We start from the raw sequence: 17,962 nt of genomic DNA, 5'->3' as shown, positions 1-17,962 counted from the left end.
ATCCGTGATGCGAATGTCTTTCCGTACCTTTTTTGATTCATTTACATGCATGTTTCAGCTGAGACGGTTACGTTTGCAGCCACGCAGCGGTATACAGATAAGCTCATCTTGTTTTACTAAAGTAAAAACCTCTTTGTCTCTGATCCGTTAAATATTTTGAGTAGCATACAGACTACAAATGAATTAAGGTAGCAATAATTTTACCCCTGTATATCTTTAACAAAGACAGGTATGTCATAATTAGAACCAGCAGCCAATAGCTGCATCTTTTAGCTTGGATTTAAGACCTCATTTGTTGAAATTAGTCAAGAAATAAAGATGATGATCCAAAATTCTAAGGTAGATGCAAAAACGAAAGTTGCAGATTGCTCCATTGTATGCCCCACTGATTTGTACACACAGTGTTCTGCAACAGGAGAACTAGCACCGTACTTTCCTTTGACTAGATCATTAAAATGCAACTTTTTGATTTTGTTCCTTCCTTGGGTTTTAGATAAATGTTTCTTTCATTCTCAATCAATTTCAACAAATGAGGTCTGAAAGCAGAGCTAAAAGGTACAGCTATTGGCTGTTTGTTTTCATTTTGACCTATTTGTCTTTCTTTACAGGAGTGAACCTTAAAGGCCCATTCAGTGATTTGCTCATCCGGACAATCGTAAAATTCATAAAAATTCAGATTTTGGTACCTTTGTCATTGTCATAGATGTGCTAACATAGCCTGCGAGTGGTTCAGCCAAAAGCCGTGTATTTAAGACAAAATAAGACATTTGACACAAATCTGTAATTTAGATACTGACAGTATCTAAATTAGCTACATGTATTTGAATGGGGCTTCAACTTCGTCAGTACTGCTGTTTTTGTTCGTTTTTTGCCAAATTTGTCATTTCAAAAATACCAAATGACAGTTTGAATGACTTATCCTTCACTTTTAAGCAATTTGTAAACAATTTTATTTTTTTCACACTTGCGCTGGGATCACTGAATGGGACTTTAAGTACCTTAATTCTTTTACAGTAGTGTATTTTGAATACATACCATCTCTTGCACAGACCAACAGGACCAAAGCAATAGCCACAAGGTCTTTATCATGGTCCCCTTCTAGCCTCTGTAGTACTTCTTGTAGCAGATTAGATACTGTGTGGGCCATGGTCTTCAATCTCTCAGACACCTGCAGGAAACAGACTTTTATTAATCAAAATAAATACACACAGATCCACCCCACACCCCACCCCTACACCCCTACACAACCACCTACTATAAATTTAGTAAGTTATGCTGACACTGCTTTTAAATGGTGTTTTCGATATAGAAATATTGTCCAGGAACTGCAGATGTCCGCAGTTCTTACATGTCCATAGTTACAGAGATTTCTCATGTGTGTCCTCATTTGCTGATATACAAAAGCATTAAACATAAACCCTACTTACACTATCATACTCACATAAACAAGAGAGAAGAGATACAGAAACAAAGACAATGGAAAAAAAAACCCAATATATACAGATTTCGCATTTTGGGTATTTTTTTGGAACATTTTCAAATATGTTTGCAAAATATTTTCGAACTTCCTGTGATTTACCTTCTTCCAGAAAAAGAAAAAAAAGCTGCACAAATGACCAACCCTACTTGCCAAGTCTGTCTGCCAATAAAACAAAGATAAATGGCAAATATTTTTGTTTACCTGTTCAAAGACACCAAACACTCTGAGTTCTTCACAGGCTAGACTCAGGAACAGTGGTAAGTTGGCTTCACGCTTTGAAACAAGCAGCTTCATCTGAAAAGAAAAACAGTTTGGTGATTGTATAAATTTGTGAAACAAAACCAGGCCCACAATTTTGATAATAGTGTTATTATTATCATCATCATCATCATCATTATTTTCATCATCATCATGTCCAGTAACAAACTGCATCATTGCTGAAGTCTTAATTTCTAGCATCTTGGTTACCAAGCAGAGGAGGCTTAAAGGCATTCCTACAATGCACTATGATTGGGAAATTTGATCAATATAACCTAATTTTAAAGGCAAACTCCCCATTGCCAAACACACAAAATTGTAATATTAAAACTGCAGCCAAAGAGCTAATAGTTGAGACTTATGACTTATATTTGACTTTCTTACAGGAAACATTCATATTATCCCACTGCATTAATTTTATTCATAAGTCTCAATGTTTTGAATGTTAAATAAAAGGATGAAAACACCAGATATTTGCACACAATCCCAATACAAGGTATTGTGTACAAAAGCCAGACATACCAAGGTCAGAAACCCCATTGGGTTATGGGAATGTCTTTAAACATCCTCTGGTTACCAAGATGAGCTTTATAATACCAATTTTTTCACTTCTGTATTTTTGGTATTATCTCATTTTCACAATTACTGTCATTTTCTCAAACCCTATGCAACAGTGAACAATACAGGCCGATCTTGAAGTAAATGTTAATTGTCACCCTTGACAACCTAGCTGGAACATAAGTTGTTCAATTTACCCACTATAAATTATAGATACCAAGTAATGACTTTAGGACTAACAGGAAAACTACATTATACGATGAATGGATGAAATTTTTACTTTCATTTGCACTTTTCATTTCCATCAATCCTCACCTGATTGTTGAAGGCTGTTTCTTCCAGTGCCTTGCGATGTACCGCCAGGGTTGACCTGACAACCAATGCCTTGTCCATTAGGTCAAGTGGTCCGAGACTAATATGTGTAGGTTGTCTCCTTAGCAACGCCTTATGACACTGACCATTATCCTGAACGCTGACCACAAACACTACATCCTACATTGAACAAAAGGCAACAAAAAAAGCTTTATCAACACACTCTGTCCAGGGTTGCCAAACCCGCGATTTCGGCGCCCAATTGGGCGATTTTCGACTTCCGTCCCGCGACAAAGAAAGTGCTCCCGCGATTTCGCGACATTTGGGCTACTTTGAAAATCACACCCGCGAAATGTATTAAATGTTGGCCGATTTGTGACAAAGCTGACTTCAAAACTTATTTTTTGATCATGATTGCCCATTCTTTCAATGGTCATTCAACAAATGCACCAAACAACTAATTCAATAAGCAAAAGTTACAAAACACTCTGTGGTCAGTGTGATTGATTGTGCTTCCCATGACAATAGCACGCACAGGGAGGGGGGCTGGTTAATCGCATCACATGTTGTTGCTAAAGACCACTTGAGTTGGAGGATTATCCTTAGAATATTCCCATCTATTACTCACAAGTGGTTTAAGACGACTTTCAGCTTCTTAGTGTCAGCGGGGTGCCAAGTTTAAGTTTCTACTTCAACATAAGTTCTTTTTTTTTTTCCAATGGCGGTTCTTTTGAAATAAAAATGTGTAAACACCTACCGCACATTTTCTTTTGAAACGGCATGATGATCAAAAGTACTGGCCGTTTTGAATTTGAATAAAAATATTACATGCACATGTTGTTATCACTCAGGCAATTTTTGTAGGCCTATCCCCCCTATATTGCAATGAATGGCATGTCTATTAATAAATGTGATTGTTTTCCTGGCATTTTTTAAATAATTTTAATTTGTTTCAGCATTTCCCAAAATTAAAAAAGAACCCGTCAAAAGTCAACATTTTATTTTCCTTGCAGTTTATTTTTTTCTTAAATTTTTGAAAATGTTTGTTAGTTTTTCATTATTTCAATTTGCAGTTTAAACATTTTTTTTCAATTTTGTTAGTTTATAATTTATTTCGATATTTCCACAAAAATTCACAAATAAATTTTCCTTACAGTAGGGCTAGGCCTATAACAAAAAAAATCAGTTTTTGTTATTTTTTTATAATTTATTTCAGCATTAAAAAAATAGAAAGAAAGGGGTGTAGAACCCCCTGAGCCGTCTTTCATTTTTTCCTCTTTTTTTTAAACCTTTTTAATTTTTTGTTAGTTTTTTATAATTTATTTCAGCTTTTCTAAAACTTCCAAAATAAAGTGGGTGTAGATCCCCCTCAAATCGACTTTTTTTAAAATTTTCTTCCGCTTTTTTTTAAATTATTTTTTTTTATTTATTTTTTTTTTTTTTCAGTTTTTGTTGTTTTTTAGAATTTATTTCAGCATTTTCCAAAAATTTCAAAATAAAAGCGGGGTGTAGAACCCCCTAAATCGACTTTAAAATTTTGGGCGATTTTTTTGGCTATTTAGGCGACATTTCACGGCTAATACGCGACTTGGGCTAAAAAGTTTTGGCAACCCTGACTCTGTCTTCAAACACAAAACAACAAGCACATACATACGCTATATAACAGCGTGCATGATTGGTCGATAGCCGGATATTAACAACATTAATGCCCGGTGGCCCAGATGTGCAATTGCAGGGTAGAGAAAATGAAGGAAAATCACATATTCTAATAATGTTATGTGGTATTTTCTGTCATTATTTTGATGAATTAAGGGATCTAGAATGAGGGTTTATGGCGTTTCGACAGTATTTTTTGTGGGACATCAGAGCACCTCAGATGTATCGAATTGCATTCTGAATCTGAAGCATGTCTTTCTGATATCAAATAATTTTCATTTTTGAAATTCACGATATAATACAAATTTTATGACAAATTATTAAAATTTGATATTTTTCAATTTTCTGATATATAACAGTCCTCGAAATAAATTTTATAAATATAATGATATATTCTTAAAGTGTATGTAGCTGGGAGGAAAAGCCGACGATCAATTGAAAATTTTGACCTTTTATATTGAAGATATGGATTTTTTTCCCAAAAGACCTATTTTGTTTTGGTGTTTTGAGAAAAAAAATCCATATCTTCAATACGAAAGGTCAAAATTTTCAATTGATCGTCGGCTTTTCATCTCACCTACATACACTTTAAGTATAAATCATGAGATTTATAAAGTTTACTTCAAGTACTGTTAAATATCAAAAATATCAATTTTTAACGACTTGCCATAAAATGTGTATTACATTGCGAATTTCAAAAAATCAAAATTATTTGATATCAGAAGGACATTCTTCGTATTCAGAATGCAATTCGATATGTCTGATGTGCTCTAATGTCCCACAATAAATACTGTCCAAACGTTCATACCCCTTCCTTAAGAATCACAAAATTTTGATGAAATAAGGATCGCAAGCAGCCCTCAGGCACAACTGTTTAATAATATTAATGAATCCCTAAATCAGTACAAGGAAGAATTATTTCTATGCTCAAAAAGCCTTGTTTATTAGCTATATTTTGCTTTGGCTTATCAAAGTCTGTTCCTGGCAGCATTTATCCTGGATTTCAAAAGTCGCCCAATTTTTCTCTAAACCATTGGTTTCTATGAGATATGAAGCTACCGGAGGTCAAAGATGTTGAAAAGTTACCCAGTGCTGAGAAATAAGTTGTAGAACCATATTGCATGTTAGTATCCTCTGAGACCTGACAAAGCTAATTCCCTTCATGAGTAAAGAATTTCATTCAACTCAAATTCTAAAAGAAGTAAAAGACACTGTGATTAGTGCCCGCTTACCTCTGGTATATTCATTGGCAGCCATTCCATGTTCTTGGCTTGATGCATGCTTTCCATCATATCCACACCATCAATGAAGATCATCAGAGGATACGACCCACAATGCACTGCGGCACTCTTTAGGAATTCTGGGAATTCAGACACTAAATTCCTATTTTAAAAGAAAACATTTAGAAGGAAAAAATGTTAGTTTATGTGTGTGAATATTTAAATAGTTGCCACATTGGCTGGTTTATCCTTGAAGACCTGAGCACCGTAAGTCCACTTGGCCCCTCAACATGTATACACTCAAGTTGCGTATAGTTTCGTATAGTTTGGTAATGTTTTATACATGTTCAGGGGCCAAAAAATCTTTCACAACCTTTCATGATGTTTTCACCCTCGAACATGTATTAAACATTATAAAACCCTAAGAAACTATACGTAACTTTAGTGTATACATGTTGAGGGGCCAAGTGGACTTACGGTCTTCTTGCGCTCAGGTTGTGTTTTGTCTCATGATGTGGAAATACAGTAATAAATTATGCCATGATGTCAAACAACTTAAAAAGAATGAGTAAGTGTTTTTCATTTGAACCATCCATGTCTGTGACATTGTTGCCTTGGATATAACTGCTGGAACTTGCATGAAACACCAGATATTTTAAAACTCAAAATTATCCCAAACGATTCCATGCCATTTTCATCATCTGAGTTGCAGTATTGATGCAATATAAAGAACACTTTCACTTGGATTTTGATTGAATTATTTACCTGTTTATTTGTGATTTCATATGACACAACTTACTTGAAATCTTGTGGGACATTCAAGCTCAGACCAAATGTGTTTTTGAGTTGTTGACATAGCCTGTTGATGACACCTAACAGATTCCCTGAGCCAGGAGCGGCTCCTACGAAGTGCACCATCACCTGATGATGCAAAGTCTCGCCATATTTCTCACGGAAACGTTGCGCAAGAGTAGCCTGGAGAAATTAAAAACAATGAATATGGTAGTTGTAAGAAACCTTGTTTACATGCCACAATAAAACACATAAACTGCAACAATTTCATGAATGGTACTATTTAACAGAGGATTTGTTTTATTCTCTTGTTTTTAAGAATAGATGCTGTGAGTACAAGACCAGCCTCCAGGACTGTCTTGCTCATAGATTCAACCTGCCCTGCCCTGATCCCATTTTTGTCCCAAACATCCCGTTTTTAAGCACTTACCATGAATGCAGTCTTGCCACATCCACTCTTCCCAGTCACCATGACAACGCCATTCTTACTGGTTTGTATGGTATCTACAGCATTCTTAATCTGCATCTTGCGTCCAGTGAAACCCTGAGTATGGGTCTCTAGGAATGCATCGTGTAAAGCTGTCTGGTGTGCCGTCTCATCAAGATATATGTCCTGAATGATAACAAATTGATATCATTCTAAATAAATATTCTTAAAACAATTTGAAGACACTTTGAAGGCAATTGTATTGATTTCTGCCCTCGTTATATGAGATCATATATGATGTATATTATATTTCATGTGTATCAAAGCACTTTACATTTATTACCGTTAGAAAATGTCAGCTGCCATAAAATGCCCAAGGCATGTTCATACCTTTGGGCGGTGCTCAATGGAAAATATTCATAACAGTTCCCCATTTCACCCCTGGGTAGAGAGGCAAGTGAGGTAAAGCCCCTTGCCCAAGTGCACATCATGATGGCACCGCAAGGGGCCAAACTCATAAGCCTCTGATTGCGAGGTAGAGCCTGTACCGCTGCGCCACCGTACCAATCGAACCAATCGCATTCCCACAGTGATAACAAAATCTAGAATTTACTTTCATTTGTTATAAAATATTAACATCCTCTATCAATGAAACTGTTTAAGAATAAGAAGAAGGTATTGTTTTTCACTTCTGTAATACATCATCTCATAAAATATACAATACAGAGCAATTCATTATTTGCCCATGATGTCCTAGGGATGAAACCAAAACTTGACGGTTCCGCTCGGTTTCTATTGTTCTAAACAATGAAAACCGGGCTGACCTGGGCGGAACTGGCGGTCAACCACCGGTCAAGTTTGGATTTCATCCCCTACTTAATAATACTGCTATTGTTCCCTGTGTTATGTCAGACAATAGATGTAGTACAGACACTAAAATACCTTTTTTCACATAATAATAGTTATTCCATTTGAAGTCCACTCTACCCCTGTGGAAGATTAAGCTGAAGTCTTCCAGAGGGAGTATGGGTTTCAAATAGAATAGACAGTTAGGTAACTTCCATTTGAAATACTCAATCCAGTTGTGAAAGATAAAGGTAAAGCCATACACAGGGTGAGTATAGGTTTCAAAATGATTAACCCTAGCAAATTCCATTTGAAAAACATACTCCCACTGTGGAAGACTTTTCTTAAATCATCCACAGGGGGATGGCACATTTCAAGTGGAATAGCCAATGTACCCACCTCATCTGGATAATGTGTCAGCAATGCATTCCACAGGTTGTTAATGACACGTTGACCAAACCTCTCCAGTTTATTGGCCACTGCTTGTCCCTCGGCAACACCACCAAATTCACATGGATACCTGAAATAAATCAAGTCAACCAAGTTCTGTTAGTTTTACATTCTATTTCAGTAAATTGTCTGTATTCGAAGATCTTGATTCCAAACCATGTTAAGTCCATAAACACATGTTTCTGATTTACCTGTGCGATATTACAATGGATTGTGATGCTATAGGTATTATAATTTCAGTTGGATGCACCATTACAAAGCAAACAGTGGATGGATGCACAGTAACAATACTATTTGAAGTCTTTGGTTCCCAAATGAGAACAATACTCTGCTAATGCCAAACTTGCCAAAGCAATTGTGATTGTAAATGAGCAGCATAATGGTTGTGGACTTAACATGGTTTGGAAACAAGCACTTCATTTCTACTTACTATCTATAGGAAGTAGCCACTTACTATCTATAGTTGTAACACTTCCAAGCCACTGTTCCTCAAGCAATGCTTTAATATGTGAGAGCCCTTATTTTTTGGAGGGCCCTTGACATTTGTGTATACAACATGCTTGGCAGCTTATGATAAGACCTGAATCAATTAAGTATACATCAAATCCATCTCCAGCCTTTACATAAACTTGCCTATTATATACTTCCATGTCACTCAAGCTATGCTTTAATATGCTTTTCAAGTATACATCAAATCCATCTCCAGCCTTTACATAAACTTGCCTATTATATACTTCCATGTCACTCAAGCTATGCTTTAATATGCTTTTCAAGTATACATCAAATCCATTTCCAGCCTTTACATAAACTTGCCTATCATATACTTCCATGCCACTCAAGCTATGCTTTAATATGCTTTTCAAGTATACATCAAATCCATCTCCAGCCTTTACATAAACTTGCCTATCATATACTTCCATGCCACTCAAGCTATGCTTTAATATGCTTTTCAAGTATACATCAAATCCATTTCCAGCCTTTACATAAACTTGCCTATCATATACTTCCATGCCACTCAAGCTATGCTTTAATATGCTTTTCAAGTATACATCAAATCCATCTCCAGCCTTTACATAAACTTGCCTATCATATACTTCCATGCCACTCAAGCTATGCTTTAATATGCTTTTCAAGTATACATCAAATCCATTTCCAGCCTTTACATAAACTTGCCTATCATATACTTCCATGCCACTCAAGCTATGCTTTAATATGCTTTTCAAGTATACATCAAATCCATCTCCAGCCTTTACATAAACTTGCCTATCATATACTTCCATGCCACTCAAGCTATGCTTTAATATGCTTTTCAAGTATACATCAAATCCATTTCCAGTCTTTACATAAACCTACCTATCATATACTTCCATGCCACTGTTCCTCAAGCGATGTTTTAGATCTTCTAGCTTTACTCTGGCTGACTCGGATTCAACTTCAAAGTCTTTCCTGATGGATACAGCATGCTTGGGAATTTTGCTGCAAAGAGAAAACAACATTAATGTCCATGATGAAAGATGAAATTGCTGTAACAAACTGTTGTGTATCCAAATAATGCTTGCATCTACATTGTTGCTAGGAAAGCTGTCTCCTTGTTTTATATGACAAGATCTAGTCCAAACCAGTCAGACCAAAGAAGGCAACTTTGAAAATTGAGTTAATATTATTATCATCAATTAGCCTAGTAATCAACATAATATTGATGAAATTCCAAGGCAACGCAATACAACAAAAAGGTGAGCAGGCACAACCTCCCCCTTGCACAGCGTCATCATCCCTATATCTTCGTGTTAAAAATTGCCGTGATAGTACAATGAATCCTCTCGTTTTTCAAAAGCTACGCATGGCGATTTTGTTCGAGATAGGCCGAGCGACTCAGGCTAATTAGCATACCATTTTACACACAATATGAGATTCCACAGAGCCTGCCACACAGTTTATATTCTATGTTTTTACGAGTTGCGCATGATCAGTATCCCATATGATATTTCTATTACAAGAAAATTTGATTTGTTCTCAAATAAATCACAGGTTTTATTTTTAATACACTAACTGGGAATTAAATACACTAATTAGCGGGGACCAGTATTTTGCTGTGGATATATTTTACTGCATTTTATAAGTAACGATTTTGATCTTCAAAATAAAAATTGTGATATATTCAACTGTTTGAGAATTCCAATTCTATAAAGGAACACATGTATTAGAAAATTAAATCACAAGTCATACAATACACACTATGCCACTTTCTTTATCTGCGTCAATAATAGAATATCGATTTCAATCGAATTGAATACATCACTCCATTTTGAGTTTGTAGTTCACCACTGAGCGATCCAGGGATCGATTGCCCGCCAATCAGATAGAACTCCTTTTCTTTTGTTCGGTGAAATACCACTCGCCCGTCGCTCACCAACGGAGTATTAAGTTTATATTTATAATATAGGGTGTCGACACTGTGCCTTGTAATTACTGCGCTGACACATTGGATTGTGGACGCTGACATATTGGATCATGGGCGTTGCCATTCACCAAAAAAGGCTGCTGCCATGCAATGTAATTACACAAATTGCTAGAAATGACATCACATAAAAACATGGCTGACTTCATCAATAATTAGTTAAATAACTAGAATTATGCGGTTCGTAATTAAGGTGGCCCCCACCCCACAATGGTGTGTAAATAACAAAGGTTTGTAAATGCAAAGAAGCTCATTAAATATGCAAGTAACTTGACACAAAACTATACAGCACATCAGGCCACCATATCCTGTCACCATACCAAGTTTGAAGTTGACCAGTTATTACATTTGAGCTGGACAGTGGATTAATGAATTTGCTTCCGCCCGGACAGCTACACAAACAAAGAATCATCTGGGTGATAACATAAGCTGAAAGTCTCAATGCGCAATACGTAACTGTGAGTCATGAACATATAAAGATATAGGGTAGAGATCTGCCTCCACCGATCATAATATGTTAGAAACCTACCTGACAAGGTCCGGATCTCGTATAAAGAAAAATGCCTTGCCCTAGCATCCTCTGGCTTGTTCAATGCACCATGAAAGATTTCTAGCTCAGTGACAGAGCGACCAGATGGTAGATCCTTCAACCAATCAAATTCCTCACTGTCGGGGACCATGTAGCTGTTGGGGACATAGCCGTATCTTTCTCCCAATATGCCGATGAAGAAATCGCATCTTGAGACTTCAGAAAGACAGATCTCAACCGCCCTGTAAAAAATCAGTGGTACAAAAAATGCAAGTCCTGTAGTTGCCATATATGCTTAAAATAGATATATTCTTCTTTTTTTTGTGGGCCGAGCTGATTTTGAAAAAAAAAAAAACACTTTTGATAAATATTTACACTTGTAACAATTAATCTTTTGAAACATGTTTCAAAATCTTAAAACGTTGCCACACAAATAAATTGTATCATTGTTTCAAAAATGATGTAGTCCATCAGTGCTAATAAAGTCCATGTCATTCAAGAGACATGAATTTAAAGGCAGTATTCCTTGAGTGCATACAAACAGCACTTACTTGTTTTGCTTTGTTTCCTCTTCTGTCACACCCCATCTGAGATCCACCTCATATAGATTGATGTAGCGCCCTCTTGCCCTTGCTCGTAATTCAGGAAAGACGAATCGAGTCAGTAGATCACGCTCTCCATGCATGTCACGGAATGTGGATGAGATGAAAACACGGGCAGTTCTCCACCTGCAAATGAGACAGTTATTGAGACCACAGATTTAGAGTAATGTTGAGACTAGTAACTCAAAATGTCTGACTTGAAGGATGTCTCCAGCAATCACAACATTATGCCTTAAATGTTAGAAAAAGAATTATAAAGCACAAATCACATGGTTTTATTTTTTTTAAAGTCATATTGACCATAAAACAAGCGATATTCAAAATTCCTGCGCCAAAATTGACTAATGCAATGACGTAATGGTTAATTGTGCTCAATTGTTGTCAGCCTTCATTGTATTACTGGGACGTCATTGCACTAGTCAATTACGGCGTCCGGGAATTTTGAATATGGCGTGTTGAGAGACGGCTGTTTTAATTTGTTTTTGAGTTTGTTTAAAATGAAACCACTTGTTTCATGCTTGATAATTAATTTTCTAACATATAAGGCATAATGTTGTGATTGCCGGAGACATCCCTTAAGAGTATAATTGTCTGAATAAGGAATCCAAGATGAATAAAGGCCAAGTCTCCACCATTCCTATGCGCTGATGACCAATGGGTCAACTATGTTGTTGTCATGACTGTTGATCAGCCAATCAGCATGATTGTTTATGTTATGTATTTACGCTCGACACTCGGCACATAAATCGGAACCGGAAGAATTTAACAAAAGTTATGTATATTATAGGGGCAAAGAATCCAATTACTACACTGGAATTTCAGTGACCCAAGACAAGCGTTTCATTATTTATGATAAGAAACAAGGTACCGCTAGGATGTACATCCTTTCCTATCATATATACTGAACCGCTTGTCTTGAGTCACTGAAATTTCAGTGTAGTAATTGGATTCCTTGCCCCAATAATATACATAACTTTTGTTACCAGTGTGTTATTGTTTTTTGAGAAAAATACATAAATAGTCACAAATTTACCACAGGGGTGTTGTACCCCTTAAAAGAGGAGATTTCACACCCCTGTATTTTCCAAGTAGATGATTTGCAGTTCTGAAGCAATATACAAGTTTGGTTTGGGTAGGGGTGTGCTGCTGAGAATTTGAAAGTGGACCCATTAATATACCAATTTTTCAATAAATTTGGACCCATTGATATATTAGAAGTTAACATTATCGACCAAATTTAACAACTTTCCCCCAAATTTTCAGAAAATTTTGACTATTGTGACAATTGTAAAAAAATGACCCATCCATATTTAAAAATTGGTCTACAAAGGGGTCATTATACCAAAGGTGAAGCATCCCCGTATGATAATTTGTACTGAGTACCCGGGGGAGCCAATAAATAGTGGTTACCTTTTAGTCTGCTGTGATGCAAGTATTGGCAATGGCTTCTGTGGCTGGATAGAGACCTGTCTGGAAACACCCTGACGTGCTATGGCTGCCATCTGAGAAATAGAAACATATGCATATATTATGGGTGCTAATACCAAATTTGGATTTTAAGTTGAGGTTTTAATGGCTGTCTGAATATCCTGATGTGCTATGGCTGCCATCTGAAAAATATAGCATAAACTACAATAAAACAACAAAAGAAATGTACACAAAGTAAGTGCAATTTCTGGATCAGATATCAAGAACTTTGGTTACTGAGTTTACTCTACCGATCCTGATGAATTTATTCAACCAAAAGAAATGTAGTTTGTTTCTAATTGCAAAATGATAGCGAATATGAAAATAATATATTGGTGGGTGTACATAATACTTTAATTGAGTTTCAATTTTATATGTTGGTCAAAATATACCATAGACTGAATTCACAATGTCATTTAGTTTAAAATAGTTCAAAATATGTCATTGATAGTATTTTGGAAATGGGAGCACCTTTAGCAAAATCTAACTTCATGTTTCACCATATCAATCTTCATTTAACTGGAATTTTTTTTGGACAAATCGTGTCACAGTTTTCGTCTCGACCATGGTGACTACTTGGGTTGACTTGACTTACTGTATTAGACTGCAAGCCATAAGCCTTGTCTATATTCTCCACATGGTTCAGCTGTCCTCCATTGCCTCTCTCTGCTACAAATCTAAGTATCTGGTCACTGTAGCCTGCTATGCAGACATCATTTGGATGTTGGTACATGTCAGATGAACTAGAAACACTGAAAATTACACAGAAATAACAAATAATATAATAAAATTACTTTTGTTAAAAAAAATGTTGAAGGACATTTGTGATTTTGTTCCTATGTAAAAAATTGTTATCTTTAAATTGGCCAATAATTCTGTTTGTTATGTTTTAAAATATGCTTTGTTTCAATGTTAAGCTGAATTTATACTCAATCGCTGAGCGATTGCGATGTACCACTTTTGGAAAGCGATTGTCAATTGCAGAATTTTGCGATGCATCGCCCGTTGCTTTTGCATTTATACTTATCACGGCAATAGCGATTGCAGACGACAATTAAAACATTCTAAATGCCAAAAAATACATTTTGGTCGAAAATGAGGTTTACATAATGTTTCTAAAGAGAACAATTAGAGCTTTCAGAAACTGAAAACCACATGTTGAAACAACCTTTCTTTGCAAAGTTACGTCAATTTATCAATCGCTGAAAACAATATAAAACAAAAGAATTTTAACACTTTCTCTGCCAATATCTCAAAATCAATATTAGCGACATCCGACTCATTTCCCTTGATCGTGTCACATTATATAGAACATTCATTGCTGTCAATAATTATTGTTTTGAATTTATTCATCACCGAAAGTTGATAATCGAGAAAGATAAATGAATTAGCAAAATAATAGATCCAGTTGGTTGGAAATGATTGGTTGAATCATTCACATGTCAACTTCAAGTTAAAACGACATCGCTTGACGCTCTGAAAGCGGAATAAATGAGAGAAAGAATGACAACTTTGATGCAATAAGCGCATACATCTTATCCACATCGTGCACCACATGGGATGAAGGTGGCAGGGGGAAAACTGAAAATATATTCCAGGTGAATGGGATGGATTGGAAGCCAATTGACTTTGTTATTCCTGGTTCCCCTCTTACTGGGCTCTTGCTCCCTGAGAACAACCATGCTGGTAAGTGCCAGCTTTCCGAGATATTATATTATTGTTGACCAGTAGCTAACTTGGATGTAGATATATACAACATTCTTACACACTTGAGAATGTTCTTGCAATCTTATTGGTTCTTATTCTTGTGATATGACACGATATTACACACTTCGCACATACGTGTCGATGCGATACTCGTACATGCTATTTTAACCAATCGGAGGTGCATAGCAACAACAGGACTGATCGATTCTAAGCCCTAGGTAATTCCTTGTAAAACGTAGGATTTAATTTGATTAAAATTTGGTATAATTTAATATATTTTTTGAATAGAAATGTTCAAGAATGAGAATAAAGGTATTGTTTTTAGCCACTGTTGTGCATCTATCGTCTCAAATAACACGCGACATCATTATATTTGGTGAAAAACAATGAAGTGAAACAACTCGGCTTCACCTCAATGTTTTACTTAAAATAATGATGTCGCCTGTGTTATATGAGATGATTTAGTGCACTCCAGCAGCTAAAAACAATATCTTATTATTATTGTCTGATTGGCGAGATCATCACTATGATATTTACCTGCACTTTGCACCACTGAGATCAACGTTAACAAAGAGTAGATTTGGGTTGACCAGACGTCGGTATTTGCCCAGGAATGTTCCAATGAGACCACCATCATCATCACCGTCAGATAATATTAGAATATTATCAATCTGGGAAGAAATCAAACCAGCATCATTATCAGTAAATATATGATTCAGTAAACTGGTACCGTAATAACATGAAGAATGAGTCCTAATTTCTACATGCAACAATTAGGTTTAAGACTGTTCGAAAGCGGTGCAATATGACGTAGGCTATGTATTATCAAAAACATTTGAAGGTTTATGTTTCATTATATTGCGTGTTCATAAAGAGTAGTAGAGTATTATATATACTTAGCAAATTGACTGTCTGTCAACCTGTTACATATTATAGGCCCTACATCTGTACATAAGGCGCAGGATCGCACAAGACGATGAAGAATTTAACAAAGTGAGTATTTGCTACTTTTGCTTAAATCAAAATACATTATAACGTCTTTACGGAAAAACTTCAATCAAGCACGAACATTAATTAATTTACTCTACAAAATGAACACTGACAACTAAGAAAACAAACAAGTAGCCTAAAGATGACTTCGTATGGGTCTTTAGAAACTTTCATAAATGGGACTAAGTTTAAAAAAGGGTGAAAAGCCACACAGGATAGATTTTTTAAATTTGGCCCCTTTTTTCTTTTTGAAACGTGCTTTGGTAGATATTAATTCTTTTTTGAGGTAAAAAGATATTGCGCGTTAAGTGGTTCTTTGTAGCCATGCGAGGCGAAGTAGTTGGATATCCATATTTCGCGGTTAATGGTTTTTTGTAGCCCTGCGGGGCAAACTAGTTGGATATCCATATTTCGCGATGAGTGGTTTTTTTTTTCTTTGTTGGGCAAACTATTTGGATATATTTTGTTGTTAGCAGTTCTTTGTAGCCCTGCGGGGCAAACTTGTTGGATATCCATATTTCGCGGTTTGTGGTTCTTTGTAGCCCTATGGGCAAACTAGTTGGATATCCATATTTCGCGATGAGTGGTTTTTACAGCTCGAGGGCAAACTAGTTGGATATCCATATTTCGGTTAGCAGTTTTTGTAGCCCTGCGGTGCCTATGTTCGATATCCTCATTTCAGCGGTTAGTGGTTTTAAACGACCGTAACCACCCCAATCAGCTGCATGGGGTAAAAGAATTATTTTTAAAAATTATAGCTGAACCCTATAGTTCAGCCAGGGACTGAAAACGACATATTGATGACTATATATAGAGTGTATTCAATAAACCCAAGCGGAACGAGAGCTGCTAAGTAACCGCTATCCGAACCATAAACACATGCATTATCAGACAACGAGTGTTCCATTTTCTCACGTTGTACATGTACACACGTCAGTCGAATTTGGCGGTGTTGGTTTATTAGCCCTCCAAGTTATAACATCGTTCACTTTGTGTTGAACATTTTATGTGTGCCGCACTGTAATAACATAAAGATCATTCTGATCAGTGTGATGATATCATTTCAAGAGGTCACATCCCGATTAACATGATTAAGCTAAACAGCCTATGTGGAAGAATTTTATGCATGTGCATTGAGCAACCACATCAATGATGTAGTAATGAATACCCTCTATTGTTATCAGATTAATTTTTACGACCTTCGATTACATGGGAGTAGCAACGAGAACACTGTGTTTGATTTCACTCACATAATAGATCAATATTGACCTTCATCCAGCAAGGATCAGCCAAGCACTACAGTGGCCAAGCACGAAAGGTTTCTTGTTATCTCTTCAAGTATTTTTACCTTAGGTCTATAATCATAACGTAGGCCTAAATCCCGGGCCTAAATTAAGTGTACTGTTCGAGTAGGAGGATTTGTTTGATATTATTCTTGATTTTGAATAATATTATAGCACCTGTTTGTTTCCATATATCGGTTATTAAAATTACAATTCACCACATACACATTCCAGTTTGCGAGAGGTTTATAATGAATAAATGAATAGGTGTTATTATTTCGAATTATAATTATTTAGGGAGAGTGTTTTAGGATTTTGTTAGAAAAGGGATGATTGTTGATCATGTTTATTTTATTGTTGTATGTATTTTCCTGTCATTTCCTGCAAACCTAATAAAGATATTTTGATAATTGAAAATAGTCTGTATCATAAATCGTAGAGGTTGAAAGAGTCAACAAGCGTCAAAATTATAATTTGCCATGGAACTTGGTCATATTTTATTTGAAATATAACTGGATGTTAGGGTCTGCATGCATGGTATGCATAGTATGATGATATACAGACACTGACCTTTCCCTAAAACTAGTAAGCAGCAAGTTGTGTATCACACCCATCATGGGTTTGAACCCCTTTATTGTATTTTATTGTTAAACCTGAATAGCGTGATTACTTTTGAATGAGCGGCAGCACACATATTCTGTTTGAGGATAGCTGGATCTATCTCCTTTTCCTCACATATTCTCTGTAGTACAAAGCTGTCTTTTTATCTAGTGTTTAGACAATGTTTACTCAACCATTGATATCAATGGATGTTGCCATTTTTGACGACTTCTAACTTTTGAAATGCCCAAAATGAATCAATAAAACCGTGTATAAGATATTTGCGGGGATATTTGGGCGCGATTACAAAAAAATAGAAAATAAATG

General features: G+C 35.9%; 1 protein-coding gene across 1 annotated transcript in view; it reads right to left on the bottom strand.

Moving 5' to 3' along the window:
* Positions 1-17,962, bottom strand: part of LOC140141758 (telomerase protein component 1-like) — a 78,715-nt gene that overhangs the window by 37,915 nt on the left and 22,838 nt on the right. The window contains 14 exon segments of the mRNA XM_072163626.1: positions 1,036-1,168; positions 1,682-1,774; positions 2,612-2,788; positions 5,497-5,647; positions 6,284-6,459; positions 6,707-6,889; positions 7,949-8,069; positions 9,353-9,475; positions 10,987-11,038; positions 11,041-11,228; positions 11,538-11,714; positions 12,999-13,090; positions 13,651-13,807; positions 15,300-15,433. Of these exon segments, the coding sequence (XP_072019727.1) occupies positions 1,036-1,168; positions 1,682-1,774; positions 2,612-2,788; positions 5,497-5,647; positions 6,284-6,459; positions 6,707-6,889; positions 7,949-8,069; positions 9,353-9,475; positions 10,987-11,038; positions 11,041-11,228; positions 11,538-11,714; positions 12,999-13,090; positions 13,651-13,807; positions 15,300-15,433 (1,957 nt within the window).

This window comes from Amphiura filiformis, chromosome 20 (assembly GCF_039555335.1).
Source record: "Amphiura filiformis chromosome 20, Afil_fr2py, whole genome shotgun sequence".
NCBI classification, from domain to species: Eukaryota; Metazoa; Echinodermata; class Ophiuroidea; order Amphilepidida; family Amphiuridae; genus Amphiura; species Amphiura filiformis.
Note: the sequence above shows the minus strand (reverse complement) of the source record. Positions and strands in the feature narration are given on the sequence as shown.